The sequence below is a fragment of the Harpia harpyja genome, chromosome 6 (genome assembly GCF_026419915.1).
Source record: "Harpia harpyja isolate bHarHar1 chromosome 6, bHarHar1 primary haplotype, whole genome shotgun sequence".
Classification (NCBI taxonomy): Eukaryota; Metazoa; Chordata; class Aves; order Accipitriformes; family Accipitridae; genus Harpia; species Harpia harpyja.
Genome location: NC_068945.1, coordinates 50,089,639 through 50,105,159, shown reverse-complemented (window position 1 = coordinate 50,105,159; position 15,521 = coordinate 50,089,639). Strand labels below are relative to the sequence as shown.

At 36.0% G+C, this 15,521-nt stretch overlaps 1 protein-coding gene across 8 annotated transcripts in view; it reads right to left on the bottom strand.

Annotated features, from left to right (window-relative positions):
• Positions 1–847: 847 nt before the first annotated feature.
• Positions 848–15,521, bottom strand: part of BRD1 (bromodomain containing 1) — a 77,820-nt gene continuing 63,146 nt past the window's right edge. For all 8 annotated transcript variants that reach the window (XM_052789948.1, XM_052789947.1, XM_052789953.1 and 5 more), the window contains 5 exons: positions 14,642–14,777; positions 13,196–13,323; positions 7,587–7,696; positions 5,057–5,211; positions 848–2,313 (listed from right to left, as the gene is read on the bottom strand). In XM_052789948.1, the coding sequence (XP_052645908.1) occupies positions 2,130–2,313; positions 5,057–5,211; positions 7,587–7,696; positions 13,196–13,323; positions 14,642–14,777 (713 nt within the window). In that variant the 3' untranslated portion in view covers positions 848–2,129. The remainder of the gene's footprint in view (positions 2,314–5,056; positions 5,212–7,586; positions 7,697–13,195; positions 13,324–14,641; positions 14,778–15,521) is intronic.

The following is a 15,521-nucleotide window of genomic DNA, read 5'->3' as shown; positions in this document are numbered from 1 at the left end:
AAGTCATTACACGGAAATTCTATTTAAGGCAAACAACCAAATTTTATTTTTCTACCTGATGTGGCTGTTGTTTCTATCACAGCAGCACACCTCAATGATGGTCCTTGCAGGATACCTGCCATCACTACTCCCCCTAAAGCTGTGTTTACTGTACAGACTGAGAAAACTATTTGCTTGATCATTTGTGAAATTTAGTAATTACGAAGATGAGTTGGATTAGAGTCCATTACAGGCAACTGGTCTCAGCTAGTTTAGCTAGCTAGAATACCTACCATGCAGAGGGCTCAGTAAGGATGATACTGCATGTCACAGCAAGAAAACAATCAGATTCTTGAACTAGCACCTCTGTTAACAGCTCAGTCATGGAGTAAGAAAATGGGCACTACAGCAAAATCTCAGGGGCTAAATTCAGGACAAAATTAACAGTTGAGAAAGAAATTTTATTTCAAGCTTCTAAGGGGGTATTACAAACAATAGAGAATAAAAACATTAAAAACTATTTAAAAAGTAATTGTCCCTTTAAAATAAAGATTCAAGCAGGTTTAACAATGAAGTATGCTATTCAATGAAGTTTTAAAAAAAGATTTAAAAAGTATTGGTTTTGCTGTATTTGCTAATCCTTTATAAAAAAGCTGGGCATAAATACTTCGTGCATTCATATGCATTATTTGGTGTTTCATATTATATAACTTGGTACAGTATTTAAGATACCACTGCAAAAGAGTTCAAACACAGTGCATTTATAAATAATGGAGTCATTATAAATCACATTGCAAACATACCTTGCCATTTTCATTGTTACAAATTCGGTATCTCAGTGAAGGTAGGAATAAAGTAGCTACAACAATCAATATCTTGACTTTATTTTTTTTCTTTTTAATATAAAAATGCAGTTCTGGAAACCCACCCTCCTTCTTCCCCCTGCCCAAACATAATGCTTTACTTCTTAAAAATAAAAATAAAGTACTAATTCTATATACATCACATGTACCATACAAAAATGTATCCAAAGTTTCTATTGCTACCAAAGTGTTCTAAATTAAAAGTTACATAAATCCCCTCATTGGAAACAAAAGATTACAAGTTACAAAAAAATCAAATTACACACAAACCATCAAGTTATTTTATACAATTTCCAATACATTTTTCTCCCAAAGCAAGTTGTCTTCTCATGTGCCTGTATAAAAATGCATATCAATATATTTGTCAATTTTATTTTTCATTATAAAGCAAATTAATACATTTTCTACAATAAATAAAACACAGGGAGGCACACATATCAACAAAATTAAATCAGTGGGAGATAAATGGGATATGGTTTTGAAAGAAAGAATGTGCTTGCAGGCTTTAAGCCAGGTTTGTTTAAAACAAAAACCATCTTAAGTTATTTTGGGCAACAATGGAGTGTTTTTGGTGATTTGCAAGTGATGTACATAGTATAATTTTTTTTGTTGATGTCTTTCTCACAAAGTACCCTCCAAAATAATGCAACTTCCTTTCTTAAAATACATATTTGTAATTGTAAATTTACATCAATCTTAAATATGTGGTACTTTGTGCAAAGAGCGATCATTTACACAAACATTCAGAAGTCTTTTTCAGAAGCTACAGACCAAGGAAGAAATGATACAAGCAGCACCATATTGTATATGATTTAGGCAAACATATATTTGATGCCATTTTGATATTAGGCTCTAAAATCCACTAAACACCTTAAGCTGGAAGATGGTGCTTAGGTAACTTAACCTCAGAAAGAAAGAAAAAAAGAAGTAAAAAGCATGGAAACAAAAAACAACTCCCTCCCCAGCAAAATTATAAAAGGAATTAAAGAGCTACTTCTAAAATCAGAATAAGTTAAGTGTTGAATATACATTTATGTACAATTATGAACACTATGAACAAGACATTTTAACAGGTTTAGTGGAAAATCCTCCAAACTACAACACGATAAAATCATTAATCAGCATGGCAATGGTGATTTAGAAGAATTGCTCAACTATTTCAAGTTTGCAGAACTCAGCCACTGAATCAACAAGGGGTTGTATCTTCAATACATTCTTTTAGACAAAGAGGTTCATTAGTAGAGTTCAAGTCTGTGTGGTATTTTTCAGGCCTTGATAGAATCTCTGTTAGTCAATATCACTGAAGTCACTGACTGGTTCTCCATGGACTCTACTCAGGTGATTCATAGCACGATCAAAAGCAATTCTTACTGCTTTTCGTATGCTTGAGTTACGTCCTTCCATCATTTTTAACTTGTCTATGGTCTCATCTATCCCAAGGGGAACCATTTTGGATTTGGGAAGCCACTGCCTGTAAGAAACGGTAAAATAAGTATGTTAAATACAGAATAAAATCAAGAAGTTTGTCCAGAAATACCAGGGCTGCTGTATTGTGTTTCTCATATATCAGATCAGCTTTACTATCTTAAATAAAGTGATAAAATTCCTTTCAAGATAGTACTCACTTTCCTTAACTATTTTAAGAACATAAAATATTAAGAAAGCCTCTTCCACGAAACAAAAAATACATTCAAATTCAATCACACTTATTTAATGATTGATATTAAGTATTAACTGAAAAAAAATCAGCATTGAAATACTGATGGCAGTTTAGTTTAAGAACAGGCAGCAGCAACTAACAATGAATGTGGCTCAAGATTCACTTGACAGTTTTGTTTCTCTTCATTCTTTCATTTCCATTATTACAAGGAATTTGCAGATGATAAATTTTTGCCTTACATTTAAGACATCTCAATTTGTTTTTTATGGGGAAAGCTAAACTGTCAGGTAAGTTCTGCTTAGTATGCTTTTACCCAGTATGAAATCCCACTAACTCAGTATTCAGAGTACTTTTCTGTTTTAAGCTCCATGAATATCATTAATTCCTGGGCATACAGCAGTGATAATGAAAAAAGCTCTACACCCCATTCTTCTAGTTAAAGGAAAAGCATTCTAAATATTCAATTAAATTTACTTAATTTCCATAAATGTTTACCTTAATCCTGTTTTCTTAAATTACAAGTATTATGGAAAACAAAAATTAGGTAAACTAATGAATTATCTATTAAAGTATATTACTGTAGTCTGCAGTCCCAACCCTGCAAATGGCAAAAGCCAAGCTTCTGTTTAAAAACTTCAGTTTGGGAGTCCATTTGGAACCAAACCAACTGCAAATCAGACAGTAAAGTCTCATATAAAACATTTTATTCAAGATTTTTTTAACTGAATAGAATTGTCTCTTTAAATATTATTTTTTATTAAAGCATTCTAAACTACAATCCTATTGCACTGACCACACACAGTGGAACAAAAAAAATGTAGAGTCAGTACAAGGACACAGACAGAACAGTAAAGAATAGTAACATCAGCACGATAAGCAGCAGTCTAACCATTATCAGTTTTAACACAGATAAGAGGGAAGTTTTAAGAAGGTATTTTTAACAGAAAGCTTGCCAAGTCCTCCAGATGCAAGCAGCGAAGGAGAAGTAACAAGTATGACTATTTGAAAAAGTAATCCATAGGTGATAGAAGCTGGCATCATGGACTGAAGATGACATATACCCTGCAAGTGAATGAAAATCATAGACATGGGTTCAGGAGTAAGAGACAAAAGTGAGTTAGAGTGATGAGTGCCAAAATGGCCAAAATAATCAGGATAAAAACAATTTACAAAAAAGTTGGGGGAGTGGCGGTGGAGAGGAGGAGGGGCAAGGGGCTAGAAAAGTATTTAGCCTTTCCTGTCCATCTGTGCATAGTATCCATTAAAGACAGCTTTGTATATTATTTACAAGATTTAGGACCACCTGCATATGGTGACAAATCAGAAAGGTTTAAGCTGCAGAGGACTCCCAAGATCAAGAAGCAAATAACAGCAATTATTAAGGAAGTGGCTAGGGGGAGCATGCATTAGACTTGCGATAGCAATAAGAGAAAAATGAGAAACAGAACACTGAATATGCTTAAATTTGGATGTTCTCCACGAACAAAGGCAGAAGAATGCAGGATCTCATGGAATCCTGTGCAACTGAAGAAAGATGATCATGAAGAAGTACCAATTAATTAAGAAAAGAATTGAAGAACAGAGAGAGCAAGCCAAAGAATCACTATTATGCCAAAGGATCTATGAGGACAGAAAAGCAAACATCAGTTCTAAATTTCAGGCAAGAAGTTATTTAGGTGATAGTATACTGGGACAGAGAGAATCAGGAGAATGGCAGCATTTCTAGACATCCCATATAATCAGCTAAAGTGGAAAATGGTATCTGAAAATGTAAGCAAATTCAAGAGTAAAATTAAGATGTAAAAAGATTTAAAGCTAGCTTGACCTGTGTGGAAAGCCGGAGAGTAGAGGTATTAAGAAGAACACAGGAAAGAAATATATAATTTGATGAAAGGAAGAAAGAGAGGTAGATGAAAAGCTTCCGTATCTGGCAAAAAAACCCCCAAACCCTAACCAAACAAAAATACACCAAAAAACCCCCTAAAAATAAAATAAAATTAAAAAAAAAAAAGCTACTGGAAGGGGAAAAGAATGTTTTACTGGGTGAATTATCCCTTCAGGCTCCACATGGCATACTGCTGATACTGAAAGTAATGGAAAAAGGGAAGGTTTCGTGAAAAAATTTAGAAAGGGCTAAGAACTTCAGATGAGAGTGTTGTTAAAGCATTTAAACCAGAGAGGTTAAAAAGTTAAAGAAAATACACTTGAGCAGACTTGGGTAAAATAACCCTAAAGACTGTTACCTTTAAAAAGCCTGTTTAGCCAAAGCAGCAATTTTATCATGTCAATAAATGAAACCAGCTTGTAAATCAAACAAAAAGACTATTTAACCACTTATGTTATGTTCTTTGAAACTGACCATAAAAAGGTATCTTTCAGTAATGATATGCCTTAGTCCAAGAATAGACTCATCTATGCAATTTTAAGATTACAGTTGATACTTCATAGGAAAGATATCCATGGAAAGATAATGTTTCAATTTTCTTCTAGACTAAAGGTACAGGCTTTTAAAATTTTAAGTCTCTGCATCAAACAATACATTTCAATAACATACCAACTTCTTTTATTGTCAAAAAATAGTACTAAGAATAGTTTCTCATCTGATTTGGTCTGCATTTGTTCTCCAATTTTCAGTACATCCAGAGGTGGCACTGGTATAGTAACACCATTGTGATGGCCAGCAACACGAGGCATCTTAGGGTCAATAATCTACAAAAGAAAAGAAAGGACAGTTCCTAATTTTTAAAACTACATCATTTATTTTAAGGAGGTATTACAAATAAAGTTAATAGGAAAAGAATCATAAACTAAACAGCTACTGCATATAAATTGGCTTTGTGTCACACACACAACTTCTTGAGATAAGCTGAATAGGTATAGTGGAGGCACAGCAGTAGATTTAACTGAAAAAACTATCTCTAGAGCATTTTTCAGCTATATCAGTTCTTCTTAAAAGTCACATCTGAATTCCACTTAGTACAACTTTGCAGACTGACAAGCAAGTTTCAGAAAGAGAAAGCTGAACCAGGATTTCTAAAAGCCTAAGTGACCTCGAATTTTGGTTTTGAATTTCAGAATACCTTAAAGAAACAACCTATGTTAAGGTATAAATATTTGTTTCTGCAAAATACAAACCCCGCACTCAAAATCCGGAGCAAAGCGCCCTCTAACAAGCAAAAAAACCCAAACCAAAAAAAAGAAATCAGAAGTCACTTTCAAGTATCTTGCATATCCAATTTAATGACATATCAAATTTAATTTCAGCAAAACATGCAGTTACAGTCACAAATTCTTTCTGAATGAAAGTTGGGGGAAGGGGGGAGATGCTGCTAACATTAAACTAATCAGGCTGATGGAAAAAACACTCCTTTGTAGGCAGATCACAGCATTATCAAGTGCTCAGCTTCCACCAAAGAAGGGTTATGTTACTCCATGCCTCTTCCACCCACCTCCTACCCTACAAACTCCTGTTGTTTTTCTAGCATCCACGCTGGCACCAATCTTAATCCAGAGTAAACTGATTATAGGAACTAAATCAACAGAAAGCTAACACTGTGGGGAGTTTGTAGAAATCAAAACAACTCTCTTCTCTTGACTGAGGTTTAATTCCTCAGTCAACTCATCACACATTCAGAGAAACATCACTGCTGACAAAGGAGTGGGCAGAAAAGGAGCCATTTGGTCACAACCAGATTAAATCTAACACTAATGTGCTAATACCATTCAAGACACAATCAAATCATCAAATTTTCAGCATCTGACCGAAGAGTGTTCGAATCACCCACTGAGGGCACTTAAACTCAAGTGCTCTGAATCTCACCTCCACTGGTCTTAACCTGATTCTGTACGATTACATTTCCTGATGTCCCCAGCACACATATACTAAAAGTCAAGATTGTCCAGTCTATTATATAAATCAACCAATAGTGTATGAACTGTTTAACCCCAAATGCACTTTATCAACAACATTTTCTCTGCAAGCTTTGATGTAAGTAGAACTGTGTGTGCTTCTCCTAAAATAACATGGGCACAACAGCTTTAAGTTTCCAGTACATCATTCACAACTGGATACAATCATTCAATTTATTCCAACTCTACCAAGTTTTTTGTTTCTTTAATGAACTGCAGGATCAGAATATTTTTATACTAATTTTGCAGCAGAAAATATCTTACAGTTCCAACACTAACAAGATGTCTGTCAAAGGCTAATTCAGTTCATCCTTTAAACAATAATATATATTGCAGAAACAAAGTACTGAGACATGTGTGCTGGTTTAGGCTGGGATAGAGTTAATTTTCTTCATAGTAGCTGGTATGGGGCTATCTTTTGGATTTGTGCTGAAAACAGTGTTGATAATACAGACATGTTTTCATTACTGCTGAGCAGTGCTTACCCAGAGCCAAGGCCTTTTTTGCTCCTCACCCCACCCCACCAGCAAGAAGGCTCTGGGGGCACAAGAAGTTGGGAGGGAACACAGCCGGGACAGCTGACTCCAATTGACCCAAGGGATATCCCAGACCATATGATGTCATGCTCAGCATATAAAGCTGGGGGAAGAAGGAGGAAGGGGGACGTTCGGAGTGATGGCATTTGTCTTCCCAAGTCACCATCACACGTGATGGAGCCCTGCTTTCCTGGAGATGGCTGAACACCTGCCTGGCCATGGGAAGTGGCGAATGAATTCCTTGTTTTGCTTTGCTTGTGCGCGTGGCTTTTTGCTTTACCTATTAAACTGCCTTTATCTCAACCCATGAGTTTTCTCACTTTTAGTCTTCTGATTCTCTTCCCCATCCTGCTGTGGGTGGGAGTGAGCAAGTGGCTGTGTGGTGCTTAGTTGCCAGCTGGGGTTAAACCACAACAACAGGTATTGCACATCTCAAAAGATGGGAAGGTTGGTAGAGATTATTGACACAACATCTGATATTGCAATAATTTTACAAACTGGATGCACGGTATAGAGGGCAGAATAAATCACCTTTATTCAACCTGAATGGGAATTTACCAATGACCTGATGTTCATGCACCAGTATTTTCAGACCAGGAACAGTATCACTAGAGTACTGATGGGAACCTGTGTACTTACCAGAGCTGGGTAAGAGGGATATCCACTGCATTTGGCCCATACTACTTTTAGAGGCTCAAGAACAGATGTTGCAGCATCAGTTGAAATCCACATACTGCTATGCCCAACTTCTAAGAACAAATAATAATTAAATATAAAATTAAAATGTTAAAGAATGAAACCTCAGATAAATCTTCTGAAGTTCTTTGTTTCCCCATGAATAGCTCCTGATATCATTAGAATCCAAATACCAATACTACCTTTCATGCACATACCAATAAAAAGCAGGTAATGTTCATAACAGCTCTTTAAATGATACTAGTACTTTAATCCAAGCCTACAGATAAAGAACAAGTTTTTAGATACTTCTAGAAACAGCATATCTTAGAACAGCTTAATTATCATAAATCCAAGTGTTTGCCAAATTCTAATAAGCCTTTCCCTTTGAAAAAGCTCAAAAGAAAAACTAAAATTATGGTACTCCAAATAACCAGTTTCTTTTGAAACTGGTGTTGCAACTTGCAGAGTGCTGGATATCCATAGTAGGATTAGCAGCTGAAAACTTACAATGCTTGTCTGGTATACTTTTCTGTTCTTATGCATAAGTTCTAAATAAATATAAAAAATAAATAATCTGCATTTTAATTTATCAGCCCTCTTGGTCTCTCTGCCCAGCCTTTCCTGCAGCAAAGTTCAGAAAGACCAACAGGATTCAAGGAAGCAGCTACAATAGTGGTTTTTTTCCTTCTCAAGAGGCAGCATAACAGAAAACCGAGTTTATGTTACTGCTCCCTTCTACCAGAATCCTGTTTTCTTCCATTGCTCACCACTGGATTGAAGCATGAGACAGGTTTAAGTCTTTCAGTCACCCAGAACTGCAACTGCCCCCAGACACATAGGGGTATGGTCAAGACACTGGGCAGAAGACTATCGCCTCAAGATGGAACTGGGGGTGCAAAAAGTAGGAAGAAGGTAATGAAAGTTCACAAGCTGTAAAGATGAGGTGGCACTTCTTGTATGGGGAAACGTGGTACCAAAATACTGTTCAGAGATTGCAGTCACACTCACACTTTTTTTCAGCAGTAAGGCAATACTTGATAGAAGTAGCTCTCTATTTGCCAAAACATGATTTACTCCTCAATTCTTCCCAATCTGCTCCCATTTAAAATGGGCAATGCTTATTTATTATGAAATGTGGCATGCAGATATACCTTCTATCTCAATATCACAAAACAGTACTTTAAAAGTAGTGGTTTCAGACCTTATAAGAGTAGAAATAGCAAGGAAAAACTGTTTAAGGTGATCACACACACACACACAAAAAAAGTCAATCATTCTCCACAATACATTCTAGGTCAATTTTCAGCCAAAGGCTAATTCATTCAACTGTAGTTTATTTTTAATCTGTAATGGTATCAACATTTCAAGAAAATACTTTGTTGGGAAGTGTGACCTTAGGGATTCACAACTATGTAACATCAGTTATCAAAACGCAATAGTTCATAATAACTTGCCACCACAGCATAACAATGATGTTGGATGTTTTTGAAGCTAAAAGTTGTTACAGGTTCTATTATAGGTGTGGGTATCATAGGAGAAAGAGAAACAAATGCAATTTTTCCAGTGTCTTTAAGACCTTGAACAAGTCTCCTAAAGAAAACAGGTATCTTTGTCATCAATCTCTGCAGGCTTTACAGAGGAGATATTTAATTTGTGGATTCCATTACAGAAACCCATGAAATTAATTTGTCTTATTTACATTATTTCTTACTGAACTACATGACCTTGGAAAAACAGTTACTAAATCTATTTACTACTTTGTTTATTTGCTCCTTTCTGTATATTTTGAGAGGGCATTCTTGGACATTAACTTTCTCATTAAAAGCCACAGTAATATTCTTCAGATTTATAAACATATAATACACACAAATATAATACATACAGCATTCTTGTACTTCTAAGAGTATAGCTGAATACATGAAACACTGGATATTATGGAAAGACATGTTAAATCCAGATGAACCATCTTGGTAATATCTCAGAATAAAACAATCAGAGCAATAGCTAACACAACAGAAAAAGCAACTTAGACAATTTCTTTTATTTCTCTGCTCTATTAATAACAGTATGTTAAGTATTCACATGCCAGTTAGAAAGTGTCATGAAGGTTTAGATTAATGTATCCTTCATACACAGACTGTTTTGAAAAATATATATAGAATTGTATCTGGTACATAAAAACAGTACAAGTCTTCTTCTTCAGGGCAGCTGACAAGAAAGAAAAGAAACCTACATTATTCTCAGCTGCAGAGTTAATATGACACAAAGAAAATGGTATTTTAATGCTGAGTGGAAGGTCATACACAGTCTGACAGGATGCATGCAGCCAGATCCCCTCAGAGAATTCTCAGGTGTATACACAGTAGAAAAGAGTCCCAGAATTTTTCCTAATCAGAATTTATTCCATGTGGTGATAGGGGGTTACTATACTAGCACATATAGGTTACTAGTTTTCCTTTACAACATAAACACCACTTTATTTCCTCAAGCTACGAGAGACAATGAATTTAAGTTAGCAGTCAGGACAACGTACTGCTAAAGATTTTAAATAACAGTATTCCCATTAGCTGAAAACCAACAGTACCGAAACACCACAAACCAGACTTAAGACCCTACACAGTTTAGGGTAAAGATAAGGATGTCTCATTACAGTTTTCCTCCCCTTACAGACTTCTTACAATATTTTTAAATCAACCAGTGTTTTTTTCAGTATCAGTCTCATAATAGAGTCAACATGTTTAATTTTTTTGTGGGAAGTTGAGCAAAACACCCATTACATGCCATCGTCACAAGCCTCAAAACTTTAAGGCACTTCTGTCTTCAAAAACAGAGCTAAGAACTTCAAACGCAGTATCTGCATAGCTTTCAGCGAGGAATGCGAGCTCTTCAAAGGACAATTTTATTTTAAACCAGAAACTTCAGCCACAAACAGGAAAGTCTACTGAAAGATGACCAGATTAATAGTGCACAGATTAATAGTGCACAGTGTTACCTTTTTTGTTTTGTTTTGTTTACATAGAGGAAACTTTTATTTTAACACCTAAATCTGCAGACAAATCCACTGACATTAAGGACATTTAAGCTCTGGAACTACTGCCACCCAAGGGGTGGCTGTGGTATCTGCAGCTCATTCATTAGCACAGATGATAAATCAATACTTTCCTTTTACTGTGTAACTCTCGGCTGGACAAAGTGTTCTCTCTGCTGTCAGTGTTACCTGTTGAAACTTAGACCACGCAGAGGGAAAAGCTGTTTGAGTCAAATGCAGCAAAATGTTCGCCTACAACCTGCGCCCTGCCCACTCTTGCTCACCAGTCTGATGGGACTGAAGGGAAAGACAGCATCTAGACACTGCTGGAAAAAATACCATCACTAAGATTTACTGAGGGGGAAAGAAAAAAAAAAATCTGACAAGAGGGTGGATCAACTGGCTGGACAAAGATGGGGACAAAGAATTGAAAACTGGGACAAAAAGCACGAGAGAACCTGGGAGCAGGAGAGCTAGAGAAGAATCTTAGATCAGGGAACAAGGAATAGCCAGGCAAAAAGACTGGGGCAAGGTTCAGGAGGGACAGGCAAAGAAAACATTGCCACTTTGGCGCAGCAACTTCCTGACCCTATAAAGGAATCCAAGACCTACAAACGTCAGCACATCTCTGTATACAGCAGCTATTAATGAAAACCACTTGTAGCACAAGCCTATTCATCTTCCAGTGCTCTTGCACACCAAGGACAACAAGGTACTACATACAAATAATTCTATTTGAAAACCGAGAAAACCCTATTAAGCCTACAAGTCCAAGCCTCAAAAGTCAGACAGAATTCTGTCTTTGAAACTTTAATCCATCTTCTGTATTAATATCTCAATATAATCTTCATATTTCGATATAGAACATATTTTTCCATAACAGTCTTAACTTGTCCAGTACGCTGAGTGGAGCTGGTTCTAAAGCATACCTCGCTCAGTCTCTCAAGTCAAAAATGCTGAATGTGGCAGCAGTATTACAGAAAACAGCATGCCCCAACTTGCACACTTGGTTTTGTGATTTCAATAGCACTCTTGTAACATTGTTTGTGTTTGGACTAACGTATTTCAGTGTGCATGCATTACAATGATTACATCCATTAATCAATGCAAAACTGCATCCCATCCTAATTGCAGTGTTACAACATACCATACCACAGGTTCTGAGACAGCATCTTGTAAATAGAAACAAGATATTCCTTTGACCTAAAGGCAGCATAACTGTAAGCAATGTGTTTGTTTCTAAAGCATATATACTCTGTCAAACAGAACTGTTTGAGACATTTTGCCAAGAATGAACAACCCTTTAAGTCACCTCATAAAATCTGGGGTTTAACTAATAAAAGTTAATCATGGTAAAATTCCAGTTATGCACAGAACATAAGCAGGAGTCTTCACTTCCCTCCTACTTATTTCCTCCTCTTGATCTGCTGAGGTAACAGGGTGCAGAAGGCAGCCAAAAGAGCTCAAACTAGACAGAATATATAGTAATATAAAAAATAATGCTGTTAAATGTAATTTGCTCCTTCTTTTAGGTAGCTGTATAACCTATCTGAGAACAGAGACAGAACTGAAAGAGAACAAGGAGAGTTCTGAAAAAACAGGTACAGGAATTTTAAGTGGAAAGTGTTAAATATAAGACTACCCATGGCAGAGTAAGAAAAGCAAATGGGAAAGGTTAAGTCCTGTATGAGAGGTTACCATACAGATAATAGAGATACTAAACCTTAGAGTAATGAAGCAGTAGCTGAAAACAGATTAGCTGCAAGAAAGAGACAAAACTGATCATATGGGGAAGAAAGAACAGACCAAGGCAAACAGAGTCAGATAAAAGCACTAGAAAGACATGAAAGTGTCCTGGACAAGGAACACCCAGGATGAGGGGGAGAGGAGTTCTAAGGTCAGAAACTAAAGACAGGCGTGCTAGACACTGCAAGGCTGATGCCTAACTTCAGCATGGGAGCACTGCATTACACAAATACAGTTCTACTTAGGGAAGAGATGACCTACTTAAACTTTGTAATGCAATTAAAACATAGAAACAGGTGGAAAACATATCAACAGAACATAGTTATTTCCCTGAAATTTGGTAACGTACTATCCTCTACATTCCTAGAAATTTCTACTGCTTTCCAATTTCAAATTTTTCCTGCATCAAAGCAGACCATGTCTTATCCATCTGTCCAACATGTTTATGCAGACCAGTATATGAGAAATAAACCCTAAATGAAAAAGCCCAATAAAGAAAAATATCGACAGAACCACAAATACTACTTCAGGTGAAGTTTTGCTTGTATTACTAGAGTAGCTTGATCACTTCAAATACTACTTCTTAATCAAAAAACCAAAATCAGCTACTATTCTTTTCTCTTCAAAGTCTTTAGAGTCAAAAGCAGAAACAAGTCGTTTCTGCAATGTTATCAACACCATTTTCAGAATGCTTAATCTATTTCAGCAGCAAAAATAAGAATGCTAGAATCTGTCAAATAAATGGAAAACATTATAGTTATACAATATTATTAAGAATACAATTATTTATAGTTACCAGCTGCAATTCTTGCTGCTTTGGCATAGTTTCCATTTTCAATGCATGATATCAATTCACTTCGGTCTTCAAGTGTGTGTCTTCGTATAAGTGCAGGTTTACCTTTACCACACTTTGGTAGGCTGAAACTAAAAAAAGTATTAATATTAAAACCGTTACTTGATAATGAACATTGTTCACTATAAATCAAGACTTTGAAAAAGAATTTAAATTCATCAGGACACAGTAAAATCAGAGCAGCAATCTCTAACAAATTTTATGTAACAAACACAAACAACAACATAAAAACCAAAACCCCAGATTATTTTCATGCACAGAATTGCCTGGTTATCAGCAAAAGACAAACAGTATGCAACTGCACCTCAACTGTTGTACAGGTTAGACATGCACAAATGAGAGAAGCTGCTTTGTCTCCAGTGTTACAGTGGATACTGGCCAAATGAAAACATGTTCCCTCTGCTCCAACAGTTCCACTACATAGGAAACACAATTATTTTATCTTTCATTTTTCGCTACAAATTCAAGTCTTTCAATTGCAGAATGTCTATACACAAAATAAGAAGTTTGTTCTCTGCACACTTTAGTTTTCTTTAAAGAGATCATAGAACGTGAACGGCAATTATTCTAGATCAAATCCTCAATACATCACATTCACAAGAGATGCAATATTAAATTCTCTTTGTTTCTGAAAGCTTGTTTGACATGAGTGCATTAACACCATTCCCTTAAACAGTTTAATACCAATCTTGAACACATGAATAAAGCCTTTTTTTTCTCTAACAGATTTAACCTATACTCCTATATTCCCCATCCTCATAGCCCAGGACTGGAGACAGCTACCTTTTATCCTGAGATTAGTGTGCTTTTGGAAGATGTGCACCACTGGTGATGGAGAAATATTTACCAATGGTGGCAGAGGTGACCATTCCAGCAGTCCTGTCTTTAACAACAGACTTCACAAAGAGATGGTCAATAGTTGGTATACGGGTACTATCATCACTGCAGTAACTAGCCAGTAATCCAGATCACAGACTGATAATCTACAGTTCCACAGCTACTGAATTTACCTTCCCTGTGTACAAGACTCTGCTTTGGAAATTGCTTTTCTCCTCCCCTCGCCAAAGCAAACACACCCATTTTTAGTGTTCAGGATTAGGAAGATAATTAAAACAAGATACTATATACACAAACATGTCTATGTATCTATACAGAGCAAGAGAAGCATAGTAAAGTAAAAAGTGTAACTGCCCGGATCTGCAACAACCTGAATTCAACAAAAGAATACTAGCAATCCTGAAAGATGTCTCAGATTTGACACACAACTGAGAAAATTGAAATGTACTCTTTTTTTCTAAAATTTACGCTATCCACTGATGTGGGTCACAAGCAGTATAGAAAAACTGATACATTCAGTCTCAAATTTGTATTTCAGATTTACAGGTTTACCTTGAGCTACACAAAAGACTGTTACTAGATGAAATACTAGATTCTGATGCACAGCGGCGACGAGGTTCAACTTTTCTTCCCGGAGTATCATCTAATGCTCTCTCTTTACTTCCATCTCCAAAACCATTTGACAGACCTACAGCATAACACAAAAACAAACTGCATCAAACTGGAAACCACATCATTTTCATTAACAACTTTTTGTATTCACACACTGTATCATTATTGTTCTGTAATTCAAGTATTTTGATGTGACCAAAAAGAAAGCACATTAACAAAATTTCATTTCAAAACACAGTATTATAAATAGGAGGTTCCTGTAACCCAGATTTTAAAGACAGGATGGAAATTTAGGTAACACAAAAAAAGGTGAAGATTATAATATGGGAAATGCCAAATGGAGTATCAAATCAGTCTTTGTATGTAATGTTTCCAACTATTAAGACAGCCAGGCTGCAGAAGCTGGGTAGAAAAAACAAGAAAAAACCAAATAGCGTTACAAACCCGGCAGATTTACCAAGTCAACACAAGACTCATTTGCATACAACGTTACAACCATAAGTCAAGAAATACTGAAAAACCTTTTCAAACACTGGAAGTAGAGTGTGATAAGGATTCCCTCCTGATGCTATCTAGTTCTTCCTGAAAGTCTTTCCATTTTAGTAAATCCAGACTGAAATTATCATGTCTGTTTTCTGTGATGAACAATCAATAATATGCACATTATTATTTTTGACTATCCTTCCCCTGGCACAAGTTTATATATGTCCAAGGATATTATATTTTAATTTCATAATTGTAACGAAAAACGTAAAAAGGCTTTTATATTACAAGCTACTGACTTGATGGGCTGCCACCAATCCTGCTCTGGGTTTGCTAA